The sequence below is a fragment of the Nannobrachium achirus genome (assembly GCF_963921795.1).
Source record: "Nannobrachium achirus genome assembly, chromosome: 11".
NCBI lineage: Eukaryota > Metazoa > Chordata > Actinopteri > Myctophiformes > Myctophidae > Nannobrachium > Nannobrachium achirus.
Window position 1 is genome coordinate 34,933,973 of NC_137820.1, and position 16,426 is coordinate 34,950,398.

The 16,426-nt window shown below is 43.2% G+C and overlaps 3 protein-coding genes across 3 annotated transcripts in view; 2 read left to right on the plus strand and 1 right to left on the minus strand.

Annotated features, from left to right (window-relative positions):
• The window catches only part of pik3c2g (phosphatidylinositol-4-phosphate 3-kinase catalytic subunit type 2 gamma), a gene marked incomplete at both ends in the record, with an annotated part of 30,356 nt that extends 27,582 nt beyond the window's left edge, over positions 1-2,774 (plus strand). Inside the window, 2 exons of the mRNA XM_080737032.1 lie at positions 441-566; positions 2,622-2,774. Coding sequence (XP_080593158.1) covers positions 441-566; positions 2,622-2,774 — 279 coding nt within the window. The remainder of the gene's footprint in view (positions 1-440; positions 567-2,621) is intronic.
• Positions 2,775-8,793: 6,019 nt separating this feature from the next.
• LOC308294307 (extracellular calcium-sensing receptor-like) lies at positions 8,794-12,842 on the plus strand (the record flags this gene model as incomplete). Its single annotated transcript, XM_080737035.1, has 7 exons — positions 8,794-8,865; positions 9,896-10,165; positions 10,399-10,579; positions 11,063-11,283; positions 11,397-11,624; positions 11,720-11,843; positions 11,929-12,842. 7 exons carry the CDS (start codon positions 8,794-8,796, stop codon positions 12,840-12,842), a joined length of 2,010 nt encoding a protein of 669 aa, XP_080593161.1.
• Positions 12,843-14,025: 1,183 nt separating this feature from the next.
• LOC308294308 (kelch domain-containing protein 3-like) lies at positions 14,026-15,042 on the minus strand (the record flags this gene model as incomplete). The annotated part of the gene is made up of 1 exon (XM_080737036.1): positions 14,026-15,042. The coding sequence occupies one exon, from the start codon at positions 15,040-15,042 to the stop codon at positions 14,026-14,028; it is 1,017 nt and encodes a 338-aa protein (XP_080593162.1).
• Positions 15,043-16,426: the final 1,384 nt, after the last annotated feature.

The following is a 16,426-nucleotide window of genomic DNA, read 5'->3' on the forward strand; positions in this document are numbered from 1 at the left end:
ATTTACCATAGACAGTATATCATATGAATTGTTTAAAATTGAGACAAAGTCAATGTATGATGACCAATTTATATTAGTGTTGTTTTTTTTAACCAAATATGCCCCAGGTCAAAATGACCCGCGAACAGAACGAAGGTGAAGTGAATCTGAACAGAACGTAAGGGTTAAAGTCAATGGAGAAAGTTAATTCACGCAATTAAATTCATACAAATTAAACTATATAACGTATCTCTTAGCAAAATAGTACGCATGTGTGTTCCGATGAGACCGCTCGATTTGTAATATGGCCGAAGTGCGTGCCTTCAAAACAGTGGGAGGAATAACACGGCAAAAAAAAGTTTACTTAGGAGACGGTGGAAGATGGAAGATCTATGTTGGTTTGTTTGACCTGACCTGGTTCTGTGTTGTATTCAACAAACTGATCATCTTTCCTCCGACAGCGATTGGCTAACGGTTCAAACCCCGATGCGTATGTGGTGACCCGTCTGAGACCAGACCCCCACAAACGCTCCAAGAGGAAGACCAAGGTGGTCCGCAACAACGACAGTCCCACCTTCAACGAACTGGTAGGCAGGAGATTGTAAATGCAAAACATCGGGAGCAGTGTTAATTTGTTCGATGAAAACTGACAAAACATTTCTGTCGATGACCTTTTTTCACTAAATAAAAGCTAATCTATGATGACTAAAACTATGACAAATATATTGACAATTCTGTCAACAAATTAAACTAGACTAAAATGTTAATGAGGGACGAGTGGAGAAGAGATTGGATCTCTTCTTGTCATTTTATACATGGTGTCGAGTGGGTGACGACAATAGCCATTGCTATTGAGTGTTTGCTCAGTAACAGTGTTAAATAGCTCTATATTGTGATAGTAATCATTGCTGCTATAACAATATAGCAGCTCTTTATTAAACAGAAATACTTTTCCAGGTTGGGATACCGACTTGATCCAATCAGGATGGAGAACTCAGACAGGATACAGATTAAACTAGACTTCACTCTGTCTGTCGAGGTGCCAACTTGCTCCTTGTACACTCGTCATATATGGCCTACTTGTGTGCCAGCAGAGCGAGCAAGTACTGAGATCGGTGCTTTTCAGAGCTTTCTGTATACGTGTTTGGGAAAGTTGGCACTCTGTCGAGGTGCCAACTTGCAGTTTTGGGAAAGTTCACTTTCAAAACGAACTAGTTCAAGTTCAAAACTTCTAAAATGAACTAGTTCATTTCCTAGTTCATAATTCTACATTTTGAACTAAAGTTCATGGTTCCCCAAAATGAACTAACTTAGTTCTTTTTAGTTCTTTTTTTAACCATAATATTTTTATACTTTTGGCTATTCAAATGTTTTTTTTCTTCTTTTTTTTACGTTGCTGCAAGCTATTATTTGTCAAAATTATTGACACTGCCCAAATAGAACCACACACGGCAATGAGCGTATTTCATCCTGAGGACGACCTAGAGAGATCCAATTTAACATTGAAGTGCCCACAATATTTAGGTGCCCACCACTAGTGCCCAGTCTTCCTGCACCCTCATAATGACTGAACACACTTTTCATTTAGACCACCAGGATATAGGTGTAATACATGATAATATATTCTATTGTGTTATAACCACTATCATATCATCATATTATAGTGTATTATAATTATCATAGTAATACATTAATACTTTATAGTGTATTATCATCACAGTTATAATCCATTATAGTGTATTATAATTTATTAGGATAGTTGTAATACAAATTTATATTGTATTACAATCACATTTAAGGGTCAATTTGTTTCTTACCAATAGGGCTACGTTTGTGTAATGGAAAATGTCGATATTTTGATGTGGTGCAGTGTGGTGTGGTGTTGTGTGGTGTCTGGTGTGGTGTGGTGTGGTGCTAAAGCCGCAGTCGAAAAGGGGCTTATTGTGAAGTCAGAGGTTTCTAAACGTTGTGCCCATCTGCATGTTTAAGCGTTGGTTAAAATAGCTGCTCTACAAGCTCACATTGTCTTGTGGATGCGACGCGTTGTGAGCTTGCAGATCAGTTATTTTCGGCATGCAACACACATCATACGATGAAGTAGTCAGGCTTTACTTGCGTTGCGAGACGTAACGAGGAAGAGAAGCACCCAGACCCAGCGCAGTGAGCGCACCGAGGCACTCAGTCCGCTCACATATCAACTTTCGCGAGGCTTCAAGTCTGCAGCTGGGTGTTATTGGAGCATAATATGAAATGTGAATGAAAAGAAAGACGTGAGGACAGAAGACCGCGGACCGAACGAGCGAACTAGCCGACGAGTGCCGTTCATGGACGTCAGAATGAACGCGTTCGACCATAGCGTTCATCAAGCGGAAACAAAGAACGTTCAGTTCACGTTCGCCCAAAATATGAATGTGTTCGTGAACGATCGATCGTTCATTGAACGCATTCGGGTACAACACTGCCAACTTGTGCCTTGTCATTTATATCAGGTCGCACTTGTTGTTGGTGACGTCACTGGTGACGTCACCCTGTGTTTTTTCAAGGGTTTTCCCATTGACTGACTTAAACACAGACACACTGGACGTACAGATACATCGAACGAAATAATAAAATACAAGCTTGTGTCTCCTGTTTGTTGACAGCTGGTGTACAAGGACGTGACGTCTGTTCACGAGAAGGTTCTGGAGGTGACCGTGAAAAGCAAGAAGGTGTTCGTGGCCGCCACCAACATTAAACTGGACGAGGAGTGGCTCAACCGTGAGCAGTGGTTCGCTCTGGGGAACTGCCCCGTGTGACCACTAGGGGAGCAGTGGTTCGCTCAGGGGAAACTGCCCTATCTGACCGCTAGGGGGAGCTGTGGTTCCCTTGGGGAAACTGCCCCCTGTATGACTGCACTGACATTTACACTGCTGACAACCTGACCCTCTGCACACTCTGTTCTGGAATGTACAGTTTTGTTCTGGAATGTACAGTTTTGTACTAGTTATCAGACACTTTAAATAACGTACTGTACGTGTGTACTATACTAGTGGTTCTCAACCTGTGGGCCTTGGCCCGCTGGGGTGTTCCAAGTGGGCCCTCAAATTATAAGCTAAACTCAAAATTCTTGTGATGATAATATCACATCAATAGGCAAGGCAGTTGTATTTGTACAGCACATTTCAACAACAAGGCAATTCAATGGGCTTTACACATGAGAACAAAAGAATGGTCTTTAGTTGTGTTTTAAAAGAAATAAGATTCCTGCCGTTTTCTGAGAGTTAGTTTCAGATATGTGGTGTATAGCAACTAAATGCTGCTTCCGCACGTTTATGTTTGGTTTTAACGATGGAAATAATAAAACAACAAAACAAGACTTTTAAAACGAACGCTTTTGAGATTTTAAAGTGGGCCCTGATCCAGAAAAAAGTTGAGAACCACTGTGTTATACCATAGTACTGTATATGTACAGTATATTACACCATAGTACTGTATGTGTGTTTTTGTGCTCTGGATGATGTTACAAATTGGAGTCAAAGTTAGACTCTATGAGATGGTTTACTGTGAATAGACTGTGCTCTCAAGTATTTTCACTACACGCAAGTATATACGCAATGGGCTCTAAGCACAGCAGCCACATTGGACTTCATGTTACTTCCTTCAGGTGTTACCAATGTGATACTAATGAAGGCTCTGTTCCATTCTGGTCAATCAGAGTCAGGGTGCGGATATTGTGCATGATGGCTCAGTGGAAACACTCTGCTACATCAGTCTCAAAGTGTGGTCCAGGGACCCTCATGGTTCCTTTAGGAGGGTCCAAATGGACCCTTGCGGGTGTGTAAGCCCATTGGTTCCATGTGCTACACAAAAATGGAACAGAAGATTAATTAGTAGGCCTATAATAATTGGTAAGAGCTGAAGGAGGTAAGGAAGAGGCCCAATATGGCTAATGTGCATGATGTCACAGGGGGCATATTGTCCAATCAGAATAGCGACATGCGAATAGGGACGTACATATACACATGGACGTCACGGATTGGAGCTGCTAGCACTGCTCAAAAATACTTCTGTGACCAAGGTTACGTCAGGAGTGACATCAGTACCTCGATGCTCTTATAAGATGGTTCAGACCAGACAGTGACTCTGCTATTACGGCCATGGATTCCATATGCAATACCCGTTGTACCCGTTATCTGAGTATGTACTTATCAAAGTGCTGGTAGTCCGTTCTATGATGTCAATACCATGACATCATGTTGATGACGTCAGGGAGCTCTGTATATGGGCATAAAAGGCACAGAAGAGATTTGTGGATTTATATGTATGTATAGATATTTCTGGAGAATCTCTGATCCGGCGACTTCCCACTCGGCACATCGCACTCCTCGGTCGTTGGCGGTGTACTCGCCAAGGTTGAAATCGGTCGTGCAGCCAGCGAGATAGGCCGGTGACACACTCACAGACACACACAGATTGTGTCCACGTAAATCAAATGAAGGACTATGGTGATGGGAATATCTTCCGTAACTGGTATTATACAGTATTATGAAATGTAACTGGTATCATTATAAAATATAATATAATATGGTATTGTTGCACTTTTTTGTACATGGAAGCTAAGAATGTGATGTGTACAATGTAGTGAATGTCGAATTGTGCTTGATATATGTGGAACTAAACCGATATAAATGGTAGCGTGAACAATAGAACTCCATTGTTGTTCAGAGCAAGGTTTAAAGAATCACATTTTTGCCTGCAGTGGTGCTGCTTTTAGAAATGTTCTGCTGGACGTTACATCTGGATGGAGGACCAAAGAGGAGAGTATACGTATAGCAGTGGAACACAAGGTGTATTCCTTTGAAATCGGGCTGTTCCGACGACAGTAGACAATAGCGCTTGAACGGTGAACACGAACGAATCATTTGAACAGATCATTGCTGTGAAAATCTTTTCCCCACTTTTTCCACGACGCAAACACATACAGTACTTTTTGAGTTTGTCACAAAAAAGCAATTTAGCTGTGTCTCAGAAAGGGTTATCATATATAACAGATATAGAGCTTTTCAAAAATGCATAGTAATCTTAATCCGGGCCTGAATGAAAGTTCTCAAGTGTGTGTGCAGGTTTTATCAATATCGAACCAATTTATTAACAAGATCTTTTGACTTAACATTGGACACATTGGAACATAAATACAATTTATTTAATTTAACTTTTTTTTCTGAAAAGTAACATACAAGTTATCCACCCGACATAGACGATATCTATACATTTTATCTCGCACGTTGTAAATGAATTTGAGCAACATGTTTTGAAAAGATCTCCAGGGACTCATTTCCCTCATTAGACGTGACAATTAATTATCTTCCATTGCTGCACCTGTTAAGACACTATTTCATCACCCCTGGGTCACATCAGTGGTAAACAAATAACTTTTGTCACTGTTGGGCAGAAACCTCTTATCTCCAAGTTTCAAATTTCTTTTTCTGTAAAGTTAAACCCTGCTTCATCATGCAAGACTGTCATACGAGACTAGTGAAAATAGCAGATGTACAAGCACAACGCCTCACAGTCCGAGGTGTTGTGTGCTCGTAAATCGTCTATTTTCACTATTTTAAATCATTTTTAAAAAGATAAATACAAAATGAACGGTTTTGGACTTACAAGGTTTCCATCAAACAACAACGCTTTGCTTGCCCAGCTGATGTTTAATTATCCACCCGGGTATTATAGTCATCAGTAGTTCTGGGTATAGTTGTCAGATGATTAGAGATGTCTGCCTACCCCATACATCTGGACTTCTGGATGCGAGGTAGTTGCAAGAACACAAAGCCATGCCCACTGCTTTACAAACCAATCATGTCACAAGCCTAATGGTTCTGCAATGTCTGTTCCTAATAATTTCCTTCCAATTTTAGCAATGAAAGCTGAGAGATTGCATCATTCTCTAGCCGAGTGAATTGTTTAGAGACTCACTGGAAATAAGATCACAAACAACCTGTTCCTCTTGGGGTCTTCAAAAATGGGGTCCGGGACCCCTATGGTGTCCTCAGAGATACTACTGGTGGGGCCGCCATCAATTTAAGAATGTAAGAAATGTATGAAAGGTTTAATTTGCAACAAAATTGTATACAATAGCATGGGGGGGTCGCTGCTGTATCTCTCCATCAGCTAAGGGGGTCCTTTGCCTGAAAAACAGAGAAGGATCTAGCTGCAGACACATGGAGGACCTCACACCTCCACAAGGGGCAGGAACAACACAAGCGGCAGGACTAGGGCCGCTGTGACTTCCTGCCACTCGCGGAGTTCTTTAAACGTGTGAGGTCCTCCATGTGTCTGCATCTGGGTACTCTTGTACATTGGTACATTTTGTCCAACTTAAACAACCAACCTCAACTCGAATCACACTGCAAATGAATTCCGTCCTGTGCAAATTCCGTCCTGTGCGACCTCGGTCACTTTCTGACAAGACAGGTGTCACACACTATATAAGTCTACGCAACAAGCAGTATCACTAGACTGCTCGGTGACGATCGGCAGCTGTGGCTCAGGAGGTAGAGCAGGTCCTAGGTCGGCAGTTCGAATCCTGGCTCCTCCTGTCCACATGTTGAAGTGTCCTTGGGCAAGACACTGAACCCCACATTGCCTCCAAATAGTCGGTCGGTATCAGCTTGCCACCATTGGTGTGTGAATGTGGGAAGTGAGGACGCTGGCGTCAACCGTTTGCCACTTCGCCTCCCAATGTATGAATGAATGAACAATTGTAAAGCGCTTTGAGCACTTGGAAAAGCACTATAAAAATACAGATTATTATTACTACTAGTATACTGCTATTTGCTTTAACTAACCAGATTTCCAGGCCTCCAAGCAGCCTCAAATCTAGTCTAGTCCTTCATTAGGCTAATCAGAGCAATGGTTATTTGAAGTGTTAAACACTGTTGCAACACTGCTGTCGTGCCCCATATTTTATGTATCCATCCCGTATACCAGTGGTTCTCAACCAGTGGTCCGGGGACCACCAGTGGTTCTTGAGGGGGTTCTAGGTGGCCCCCAGCTAAATGATTGAGAGTTGATAATCAAATGGACATGTCTTGCTCAAGGACACTTTGACACTAACTCTGTGGGAGCCTGGGATCGAACTGGGAACCTTCCGGTTCCCAAGCGGCCGCTGAACCGCCGCCAACCCAGTGTGTTAGTACTCAATGTGAAAGGCTACCCGGGGCTGTGTGCCATCCCCTGTGCCACCCTCTCCCTCTGCCCAGATGGGCGTTGTGAAAGATTACGTAATGCCATAAGGTGGCACAGGGGATGGCACAGCACTGTGTATAAAACGTAACAACTGGACAATGGATTTAGAGAAGGGGGAGGGGGTTAGACAGAGCAGGACAGTCATGAGGGCTTCTCTAGACACACACCTGCTTCCATACTTAATATTGTTCTCTTCTTTCTCTCCTTTGTCTTCCTCATCTTCTTTTTGTAAGTTACAGGCACCTTTTAATCACAACAGCATTTACAAGCCTGGGGACGTGGTTCTGGGTGGTTTGTTTGACATCCACCTCTCCTCTGTCTTCCCTGATCTGTCTTTCACCTCAGAGCAAAAGGACCCTGTTTGCTATGGGTGAGTATAACAGATACAACAGCAAGCAAGAGAACAGGGACATTGATTTGATGTGTGGTATAGACTTAGTTGATGTTGTTTATTTCTACAAAGGTGAAATGAAAGGTGGCATTTCTTTGTGTTAGTTTCTTCATCAATGCCTTCAGGCGGGCCCAGACCTTGGCTTTTGCCGTTGCAGAGATCAACAGAAACCCCAGCCTGCTCCCCAACGTCACATTGGGGTATCTTCTCTACGATACCTGTTTCACGCTCGGAGTTGCATTCCGTGCGTCGCTGTCATTGGTCGGTGGGAGAGAGCAGCGGATTCAATTGGACGAGAGCTGTGTTGGCTCTCCTCCAGTGCTCAGAATTGTGGGTGCTGAATCGTCAGCCAATTCTATTGCCATCTCTAGTGTAGTAGGTTTGTACAGAGTCCCCATGGTAAGTGTACTACAGTACTTTTAAGTTGTTCAATGAGGGTACATTTATTGTAAAATTATTGCGAACCAATTAAAAGCTTTTGACTAAACCTCCTAAATCTATTGGATCCTCAAATCTGTCAGTCAACTCCAATTTTGGACATTTTTCTTTTCTTTTTTCCACATTTCACATTTATTTTTTTCATGTGATCAAAAACCTCCTACCTCCAGACTTGAACTGTATTTGGGTAAAGTGAAGATAATATAAGGACACATTCAACTATCTGACAATGTATAGAGTCACCATGCCAGCGTCGATGAGGCAGTATTGTGTTGTTCTAAAAACACGTTATTTTGGACAAAAGACACATTGAGTGGAGCAGGCATATTTCGAATGGTATTCATAAGTCATAGTGCCATGCATCCGTGTTCCAGGTTTGATTCATCCTGGACCTGAGAAGTAAGAATTCCAAGGCCCTGCGTCAGACTGGTCTATTGGTCACATATGGTTTTGTTGGGGAGTAAGATATTTGGTGTCATATTCAGAATGTTTTACAACATATTACAAGATTATAACATACATTAAAAGCACAATTATGTTACACAAGCTCCTGGATCGGATGGTATTTGCGTCCAAAGTGTTTAAGGGTGCACCTGTGTGTATTTATTCATTTATTTATTACAGTTTATTTATATACAATTCTAGAACAACCTGATTAGTCAGTCGTCGCTCCACTCACGTGCTTTACTCGCAGGGAAAATGAGTAAAACAACAGACTTTACAACAAAGTGTGTGTTTTTCAGGTAAGCTACTATGCCATGTGCGCCTGTCTGAGTGACCGGAACAAGTACCCTTCCTTCTTCAGAACCATCATGAGTACCACCATCCAGGTGAACCTCTTAAGTCAGCGCTATTCAGCCTACGGCTCCTGCGGCATGTCTATGCGGCCTGTCATAGTCATACCAATACAAATATTTTTGTTCTACTTTCAGTGTTCTACTCTTACCTACCTCTATTGTCCTCTGATTTATTGCAACAGTAATGTTCTCTTCACATTTTGTGAATAAAGCCTCATTTTGTAACTTCATCATTTCATCATTAATCATTCCATGACAATCTTTTTGTTCAATGAGGTTTGGCCATATGTCTGTTTTCTTTGTGTTTCCTTAATTTTTGGACTAGTCATATTTTTTTTTGCTTGCAGTCCTTGGACTATTTTAGCCCCTGAGCCAAGTTGAGTAGCCCTCTCTAAGTGGTAGTACACATTCCACACACATGATGAATACTTCCCTCTAGTGAGTGTAATTGATATTGCATGTCACCTCTCATTTTGCTTGTGTGAAATTACTGTAGCCTATAAGGTCTCTGCTGACAGCATCAAAAGAGAATTATTCTTGTGGAATCTGTATAGGAGATTCAGCAGATAGACAGACCGTCAGACTGACTGACAGGGCTGTCACGATTACAAATTTATGTTCACGATTAATTGTCACTCAAATGATTGTGATTACTAATCAAAAATTGCACAGGGCAGACAAATAATGTATTTACATATTTAATAATTGTATATAGCTGATCTACAGGCACTAACGCACACTGATGCCTTGTAAGCTTGTAGATCTGCCATTTCTGCTTTTCTTAATATATGAAACATTTTTCAACATGGAAACAATTATGGGAAGTATATTTATCTCAAATAACAGCGATAATTGTGACAGGCCCACTGACTGACAGAGGAACCAAATGGACCCTTATTTGTATCTTCTCTTAGATGGGGGTCCCTGACATATCTTTTCAAATGGGGGTCCGCGGGCTAATAAGTGTCAATTTGGGGGTCCTTGACATGAAAAGGTTTGAGAACCACTGCATTATGTGAATGAATTAATTTATCACTCGTCCGACAATTCTTTATCCAATTAGGTACGAGCTATGCTCCAGATCATGAGACGGTTCGAGTGGACCTGGGTGGGATTGCTGTTTAAGAATGATGCCTACGGTCATGATGTTGCCCAGATCTTCCAGTCGGAGCTGGTCCAGTCTGGATGGGGTTGCCTGGCCTATGTGGAGGTTCTGCCCTGGGACAGCGACCCTGCTGAACTCCAGAGGATCGTCTTGGCGATGAAGGAATCCACAGCTAGAGTGGTCGTTGTAATTGAATATGGGACCCGTGCGATCAAACTCATGGACGAGGTTGGGGTTATGATCCATGTTGATTTGTAAAGGAATCTGAAATGAAATTGAAGTGAAGAAATGCCTTTCATATATATAAAAAAATTGTTTGCTATCTAAGTGTTTTTGTTTTTGTTTTGTTTGAGAACCATTGATGTAGAAATATTATGTTCTTTTTCAGAAAACGGTTAGGATTTAGAAGACATCTGTAAGAATTGGCCTCAGCCAGGTCTTAATGGGATATACATCAACAGGTGGTAAAGCAGAAGGTGACTGGCCTGCAGTGGATAGCCGACGTGGCCTGGACAACAGACTCAAGCCTCCAGATTCCTCGCTACACACCCTACCTGAGAGGCACCCTGGGTGTTGTAGTCCGTCGTGGAGAGATTCCAGGCCTCAAGGACTTCTTGTTGAAGATAAGGCCTGAAAACGACCGTGACAACAGCCATGGAAACATCATAGTGAGTCTTTCTGGTTACTTTAAAGGTTATTATTATTGTCATTATTGTTAAAATCTTGTGTTCAGGTACATACTGTCGGGGCTTGGGGAGCCCGGGATCGAACTGGGAACCTTCCGGTCTACCTCGTGGGCCACTGCTGCCCCATGTAGTGTGCAGTCACTTTACATCTTCTGAAACAATCTGTGGTTGGAGTGACCACAATCTTTGATGATTCTGCCAGCTTTGCTGGCACAGTGTTCATCGTTTAAGTTGGTGCCATGGCATTGGTCCGAAAGGTTTTGGTTGGAGGGAAGATCGACGCATTCGGTTGTCCACAAGATGAATTTTGTAATTAAGCTGCAATTTAAATCTCATGTCTGTTTGGTATTATATTTCTGTCAAGTCTTGATTTTGTTCCTTCAGGTGAGGCAGTTTTGGGAGCACGCATTTGGGTGTAAATTTTCACCCTTTCCATCAGAGTGGGTGGAGGCTGGTGGAAGGGTTTGTACTGGACAAGAGGACCTGGGAACAGCAGATACCACCCTGTTGGATGTGTCTGACCTCAGGATAGAGTACAATGTGTACAAGGCTGTGTATGCTCTGGCCCATGCCCTCCATGACATGTTGCAATGTGTGCCAGGAAGAGGTCCTTTCACTGGGCACAGCTGTGCCAGTTTTCAGGCAATACAGCCATGGCAGGTGTTGTATTAATAAACAGTTCACAAGAACTTTGCAGGGAAAATTACGAGAAGTGGATGTCAGATGTCATGTCTCTTCTTCTTCATAATTGTGTTGTTCATCATCATTTCTAGCTTGTTTATTACCTGCAAAAGATCAACTTCACCACATCGTTTGGTGATCCAGTATTATTTGATGAGAATAGCGACGCCTTACCAATCTGTGATGTCATGAACTGGGTGTGGTTCCCTGATGGAAGCATAAAGGTTCAGAATGTAGGTTTCTTCAAGAAGTCAGAATCCGCGGGAGAAGAACTCATCCTTGATGAAGACGGAATCTTCTGGAACTTTGAAACCAAAAAGGTCTCTTTGGGCTGACTAAAATACCTAAAGTTGAGTTTATGATGTGAATCTAATGTGTTTAGACTGAAACTGATCATTGTTACTTTCCCCTGTAGCCTCCTCGGTCAGTGTGCAGTGAGAGCTGTTCCCCTGGAACCCGTCTGGCCAGAAGGAAAGGAGAACCTGTCTGCTGCTTTGACTGCATCGCTTGTTCTGAGGGAGAGATCAGCAACGAGACTGGTAGGTTTGCATTGTGTACTGTCTGTAGGTACAGTAGGTTATCTTTAGGATGATACTGTCCCTTTAATATTCTCTTCTTCGTCAGACTCCACAGAGTGCACCAGTTGTCGAGAGGACTTCTGGTCCAGTCCCCAGCGTGACCACTGTGTCCCCAAGAGCGTGGAGTTCCTCTCCTTCCACGAGGGCCTGGGTATCTCCTTGACAACCATCTCGTTGCTAGGCACGCTTATCTGCGCCGTGGTCATGGGAATCTTCATCTATCACAGAGACACGCCCATGGTGCGCGCCAACAACTCAGAACTCAGCTATCAACTTCTGATGTCACTTAAGTTATGTTTCCTGTGCTCCCTGCTGTTCATTGGTCGTCCCAGAATGTGGACCTGCCAGCTGAGGCACGCAATATTTGGGATTAGCTTTGTTTTGTGTGTTTCATGTATTTTGGTAAAGACTATGGTGGTGTTGGCCGTGTTCAAGACCTCCAAGCCTGGAGGAGCAGACATTATGAAGTTCTTCAGTGTTGTCCAACAGAGAGGAACCGTTCTGGCTCTTACATCCATCCAGGGAATAGTCTGCATTGTCTGGCTTGTGTCTGCGTCACCAACTCCTCATAAAAACACACAATACAACAGTGAGATAGTCTATGAGTGTGATGTGGGATCAACGCTTGGTTTTGCAGTGTTACTGGGTTATATTGGTTTACTGGCACTCCTCAGCTTCGTTCTGGCATTCATGGCAAGGAATCTTCCAGACAACTTCAACGAAGCCAAGTTGATCACTTTCAGCATGTTGATCTTCTGTGCCGTGTGGATCGCCTTCATCCCAGCGTATGTCAGCTCTCCGGGCAAATATGCAGATGTGGTGGAGGTATTTGCTATTTTAGCGTCTAGTTTTGGCCTTTTGGTGGCGTTGTTTGGACCAAAGTGTTATATAATCATTTTGAAACCTGAGAGAAACACCAAGAAGTCCATCATGGGTCGAGGTGCCACCACCAAGACATAGATGCAGAAATTCAATTATAATACATTTTCTGTGTATTTTACAAAAATATGTTTTTAAATTGATATATTTGATTGCTGATCACCTTGTTAGCAATAATTCAGTTGTCTGCCAGATTTAACTAAATTATATCAGAGACGCAAACATATATTATCATAAATAAAGGTTGATTACCCTTAAAGACTATGTTTGGTGATTTTAGACCAGTATATAAACAAGACAACATGTGCTTCTTCATCCTCTGTGAATCAATATCCCATAGGTATATAGCCTAAGAGGCAAATTACGTTTTTAAATGGGCAACACTACTCATTGGCTATTATTTTCTATAGACATAATCTTTGACTATGGCACTTGTCCGACTTTATTTATGCTCCGTTGCACAGTGTCACGTGCCAAACAGCAGATCGACAAGCTCAAGGTCAAAGCACCGTTGCTTTGATATTACCTCACATGTGTCAGAGAACAAAAGAGAAAGAAAAATACATTAACAAAAAAATTAGGTTTCCATTTTTCAGTCATATTCTCTCAGTAATCGTCCTCTCTCACTCACTCAAGGAAGTACAGCTACACAGATGACCTGCTTGTTCTACTCAGCAAGCCATCCTGAACATCCTGTCTTCATACCTGAAGACCTGGCTGGCACTTCAAGCTCAGCGTTGATAAGTCTGTATCAATGTTCTCTCACCTGTACAACAAAGAAGCAATGTGCAAAATGAACGTCATGGTTGACAATGGCCGGCTCAGTTTCATCCTTTCCCCACGTACCTCAGTGTGGAGCTCGACAGAACACCATCTAGCCGGTACTACATATGGAGCCACCACAAAGACATTTCCCATTTCCACTGAGGCCCATGGAATTCCCCGCCGCATAGTACTGTGCTCTGGTTCGGGTGCCGTAGAACACACGTCAAGACGCTGGATACTTCCCTCAGCACCGCCCTACGGACTGTCTCTGGATGCTTACGAGCCACTCCAACTAACCAACTGCATGTTCTCACTGGAATCGCTCCAGCAGAGGCAGAATGAGAGGAAGCCATGCTACGAGTGAATCCCGCCTCCTCCATGAGATCGTAAGAGAGACACCACAGCTCATGCACCTCAAGTCCCAGAACCCCTTTGCCACACACACCTGCCCACAAACTGCTCAGCGCAACACCAAATGACACCTCCAAGGCTTCCTGGGTCAAGGCATGGCTATCAGTTCCCACCTGATGTTGTGTGGGAGTTCCGACTGATCCAGGTTATACTTTATAACTGCTAGCTTGCATACTGTCTTCAGACTAGGACTTAAGTCTAGAATGTAAAGGTCATCAGCGGGTGTGTCGGATCCTTTGTATCCGGCAAAGAAGATACAACGATCTTTGACCATGCAACAGCGCATCAAATTAATCTGAGACGGTCCTTTCCCCTTGGGCTGAACCTTCTTCCAGGAGAAAGTCTCTGTATTGAATTTCCACAGGTCATTGAAGGTTTTGAAGGTCTTAAAGTTGTTTCCACCAAATATGTACAGCTCTCCATTGTAGACAAAGGCAGAATGAGCTTTGCGTCTTTCTGGAAGAAGCTGGGAAGAAGGCATGTTCAGCCAACGGTTGGTCTCTGTGTCAAACACTCTGATGTTGTTGTAGTAATCCCACCCAGGGCCCTCCCACCCCCCAAATATAAACATCTTTGTCCCGATGATGGTGGCAGAGTGGCGTGATGAAGCAGGTGGCGGTGAGCCTCTGGTTTTAATCAAAGACCAAACCATCGTGGTGGTGTCCAACTTGTACATGTCATTTGTGTAGTATCCGTTCAGCAGGGTGTATCCTCCATACACGTACATGAAGTCCTCCAAAACACAGGCCGAGTGGCCACATCGCGCCACCGGAACCGCCCCAGAAACCTTGGCCGTGGACCACTTGCGGGTGTCGACATCAAATGCATAAAGGACATTGCAGTGGACCCCTGTGCAAGTGCGGCCCCCCCAGATGTAGATGATGTCGTCTATCAGCACGGCTGTGTGGTAGTAGCGTGTGGAGGGAACCTCGGGGGAACGCTTTTTCGTCAGATTCATCCAGTGCAAAGACACCGTGTTAAAGACGTGCACCTCGATCCGCTCCTCATTGGTAATGTTCCTGAAGCCTCCAAAGATGTACACCTCGTGCCTCACCGCCACAGCGGCGTCGTTATCCTCGTCCTTCGGCGCTCCGTTCAGATGCATCGTCCAGCAAAGCATTTCTCGGGATGAGAAAAAATCTTGAGTTCGGGGGAAACACTCACGTTCCTGCTCCTTATAAATAACAATTATGGTGCTCTTGCGCATGCTGTCATTTATTCGGTGCGGCAGCACAATGTCATGCGAAGCTTAGCCAATAATTGGCGAAACAGATCAAACAGTCAGCCAAACAGTGAAGCTGATGTCTGTTGTTCTTTATCGTGTGGAAAAAAGGCCCTGCGGCGACTTTGCTGGTTTCGCAGCCTCAAGAAGTTCGAAGTTAGCCCCCGTAAACGTCATATTGTAGCTTAATACAACAGCTCCATTGAAAGCATCCTGTCAGGCCTTACTTTTGCTTTCCTCCTGGACCTTCTTTCTTTTGCTATTCTTTCTGGAAACCATAAAAAACGCAGGAGCTTGCCCAAGTAGACTGCACTCAGTCGAGTTAGTGTGATGAGTGCTGTACCAGAGTGCTGCACCTGCCACATACAGACAGACAATTAGCCAATTGGATAAGTGGTGCCAATGCTGCTCCCTCATTGGTTAATTGGTACCACATACAGACAGCACTCATCACCCTATTTGTGTGCTCTGCTGGCGTAAGTAAAACTAGACCAGGTCAACCTGGTTGTGCCAGACCCCCTGTCTGTCATCATCATTTATGACATCATGCCTTTTGTAGGCATGTCATCATCATGTCATCATCATATATACCCTTTATATAGAAAACCCGGACAGACCGACATTTGCTTATGTAGGCCTACCCATTTCATGGGTCTGGCAAACACATTTCACCCACTGTTTCAAACCTGTGTGAACCTGTGATATGGCAATAAAGATGCCCATATATGGAGATCCCTGAACACTGCAAGCTCAACTCATAATGTACTCATGTCATATCAACCTTAAGGTATGTTTTCCCATTAGCAAGAAATATTTAAAGATAAAATCTTGATATAATTGGTCCTCACTAATGCTCATTATGGTGGGCTGTGGACAGTGGTCATCGACCATTCCATTTTTACATTCAGAGTTATGGGGGTTCTTTAAAACGTTTGAGAATCACTACTACTAGCAATGTGCCATAGTGTCATAGTAAACCAGTGTCATACATACATAGGCCTACATATTCTGAAGAAAACCTGGAGACATTACATTCAGTAATTGGGTATTTTGATCAAAAATAGAACATTATAATGATGTGTAAAACAGAGAATTTGCCATGTACTAGATGAAGTCTTTGCCACGGACACATTTGTTGTACAGACATATTCTGCCTACCGATGACATCGTCGATGGGAATTCCAAGCTAATAGAAACAAAATCAGACAAAAAAGTTTGAAATCTTGTTTGAAATGACCAAATCCTCTGACATCACGCTCTGGCTTGA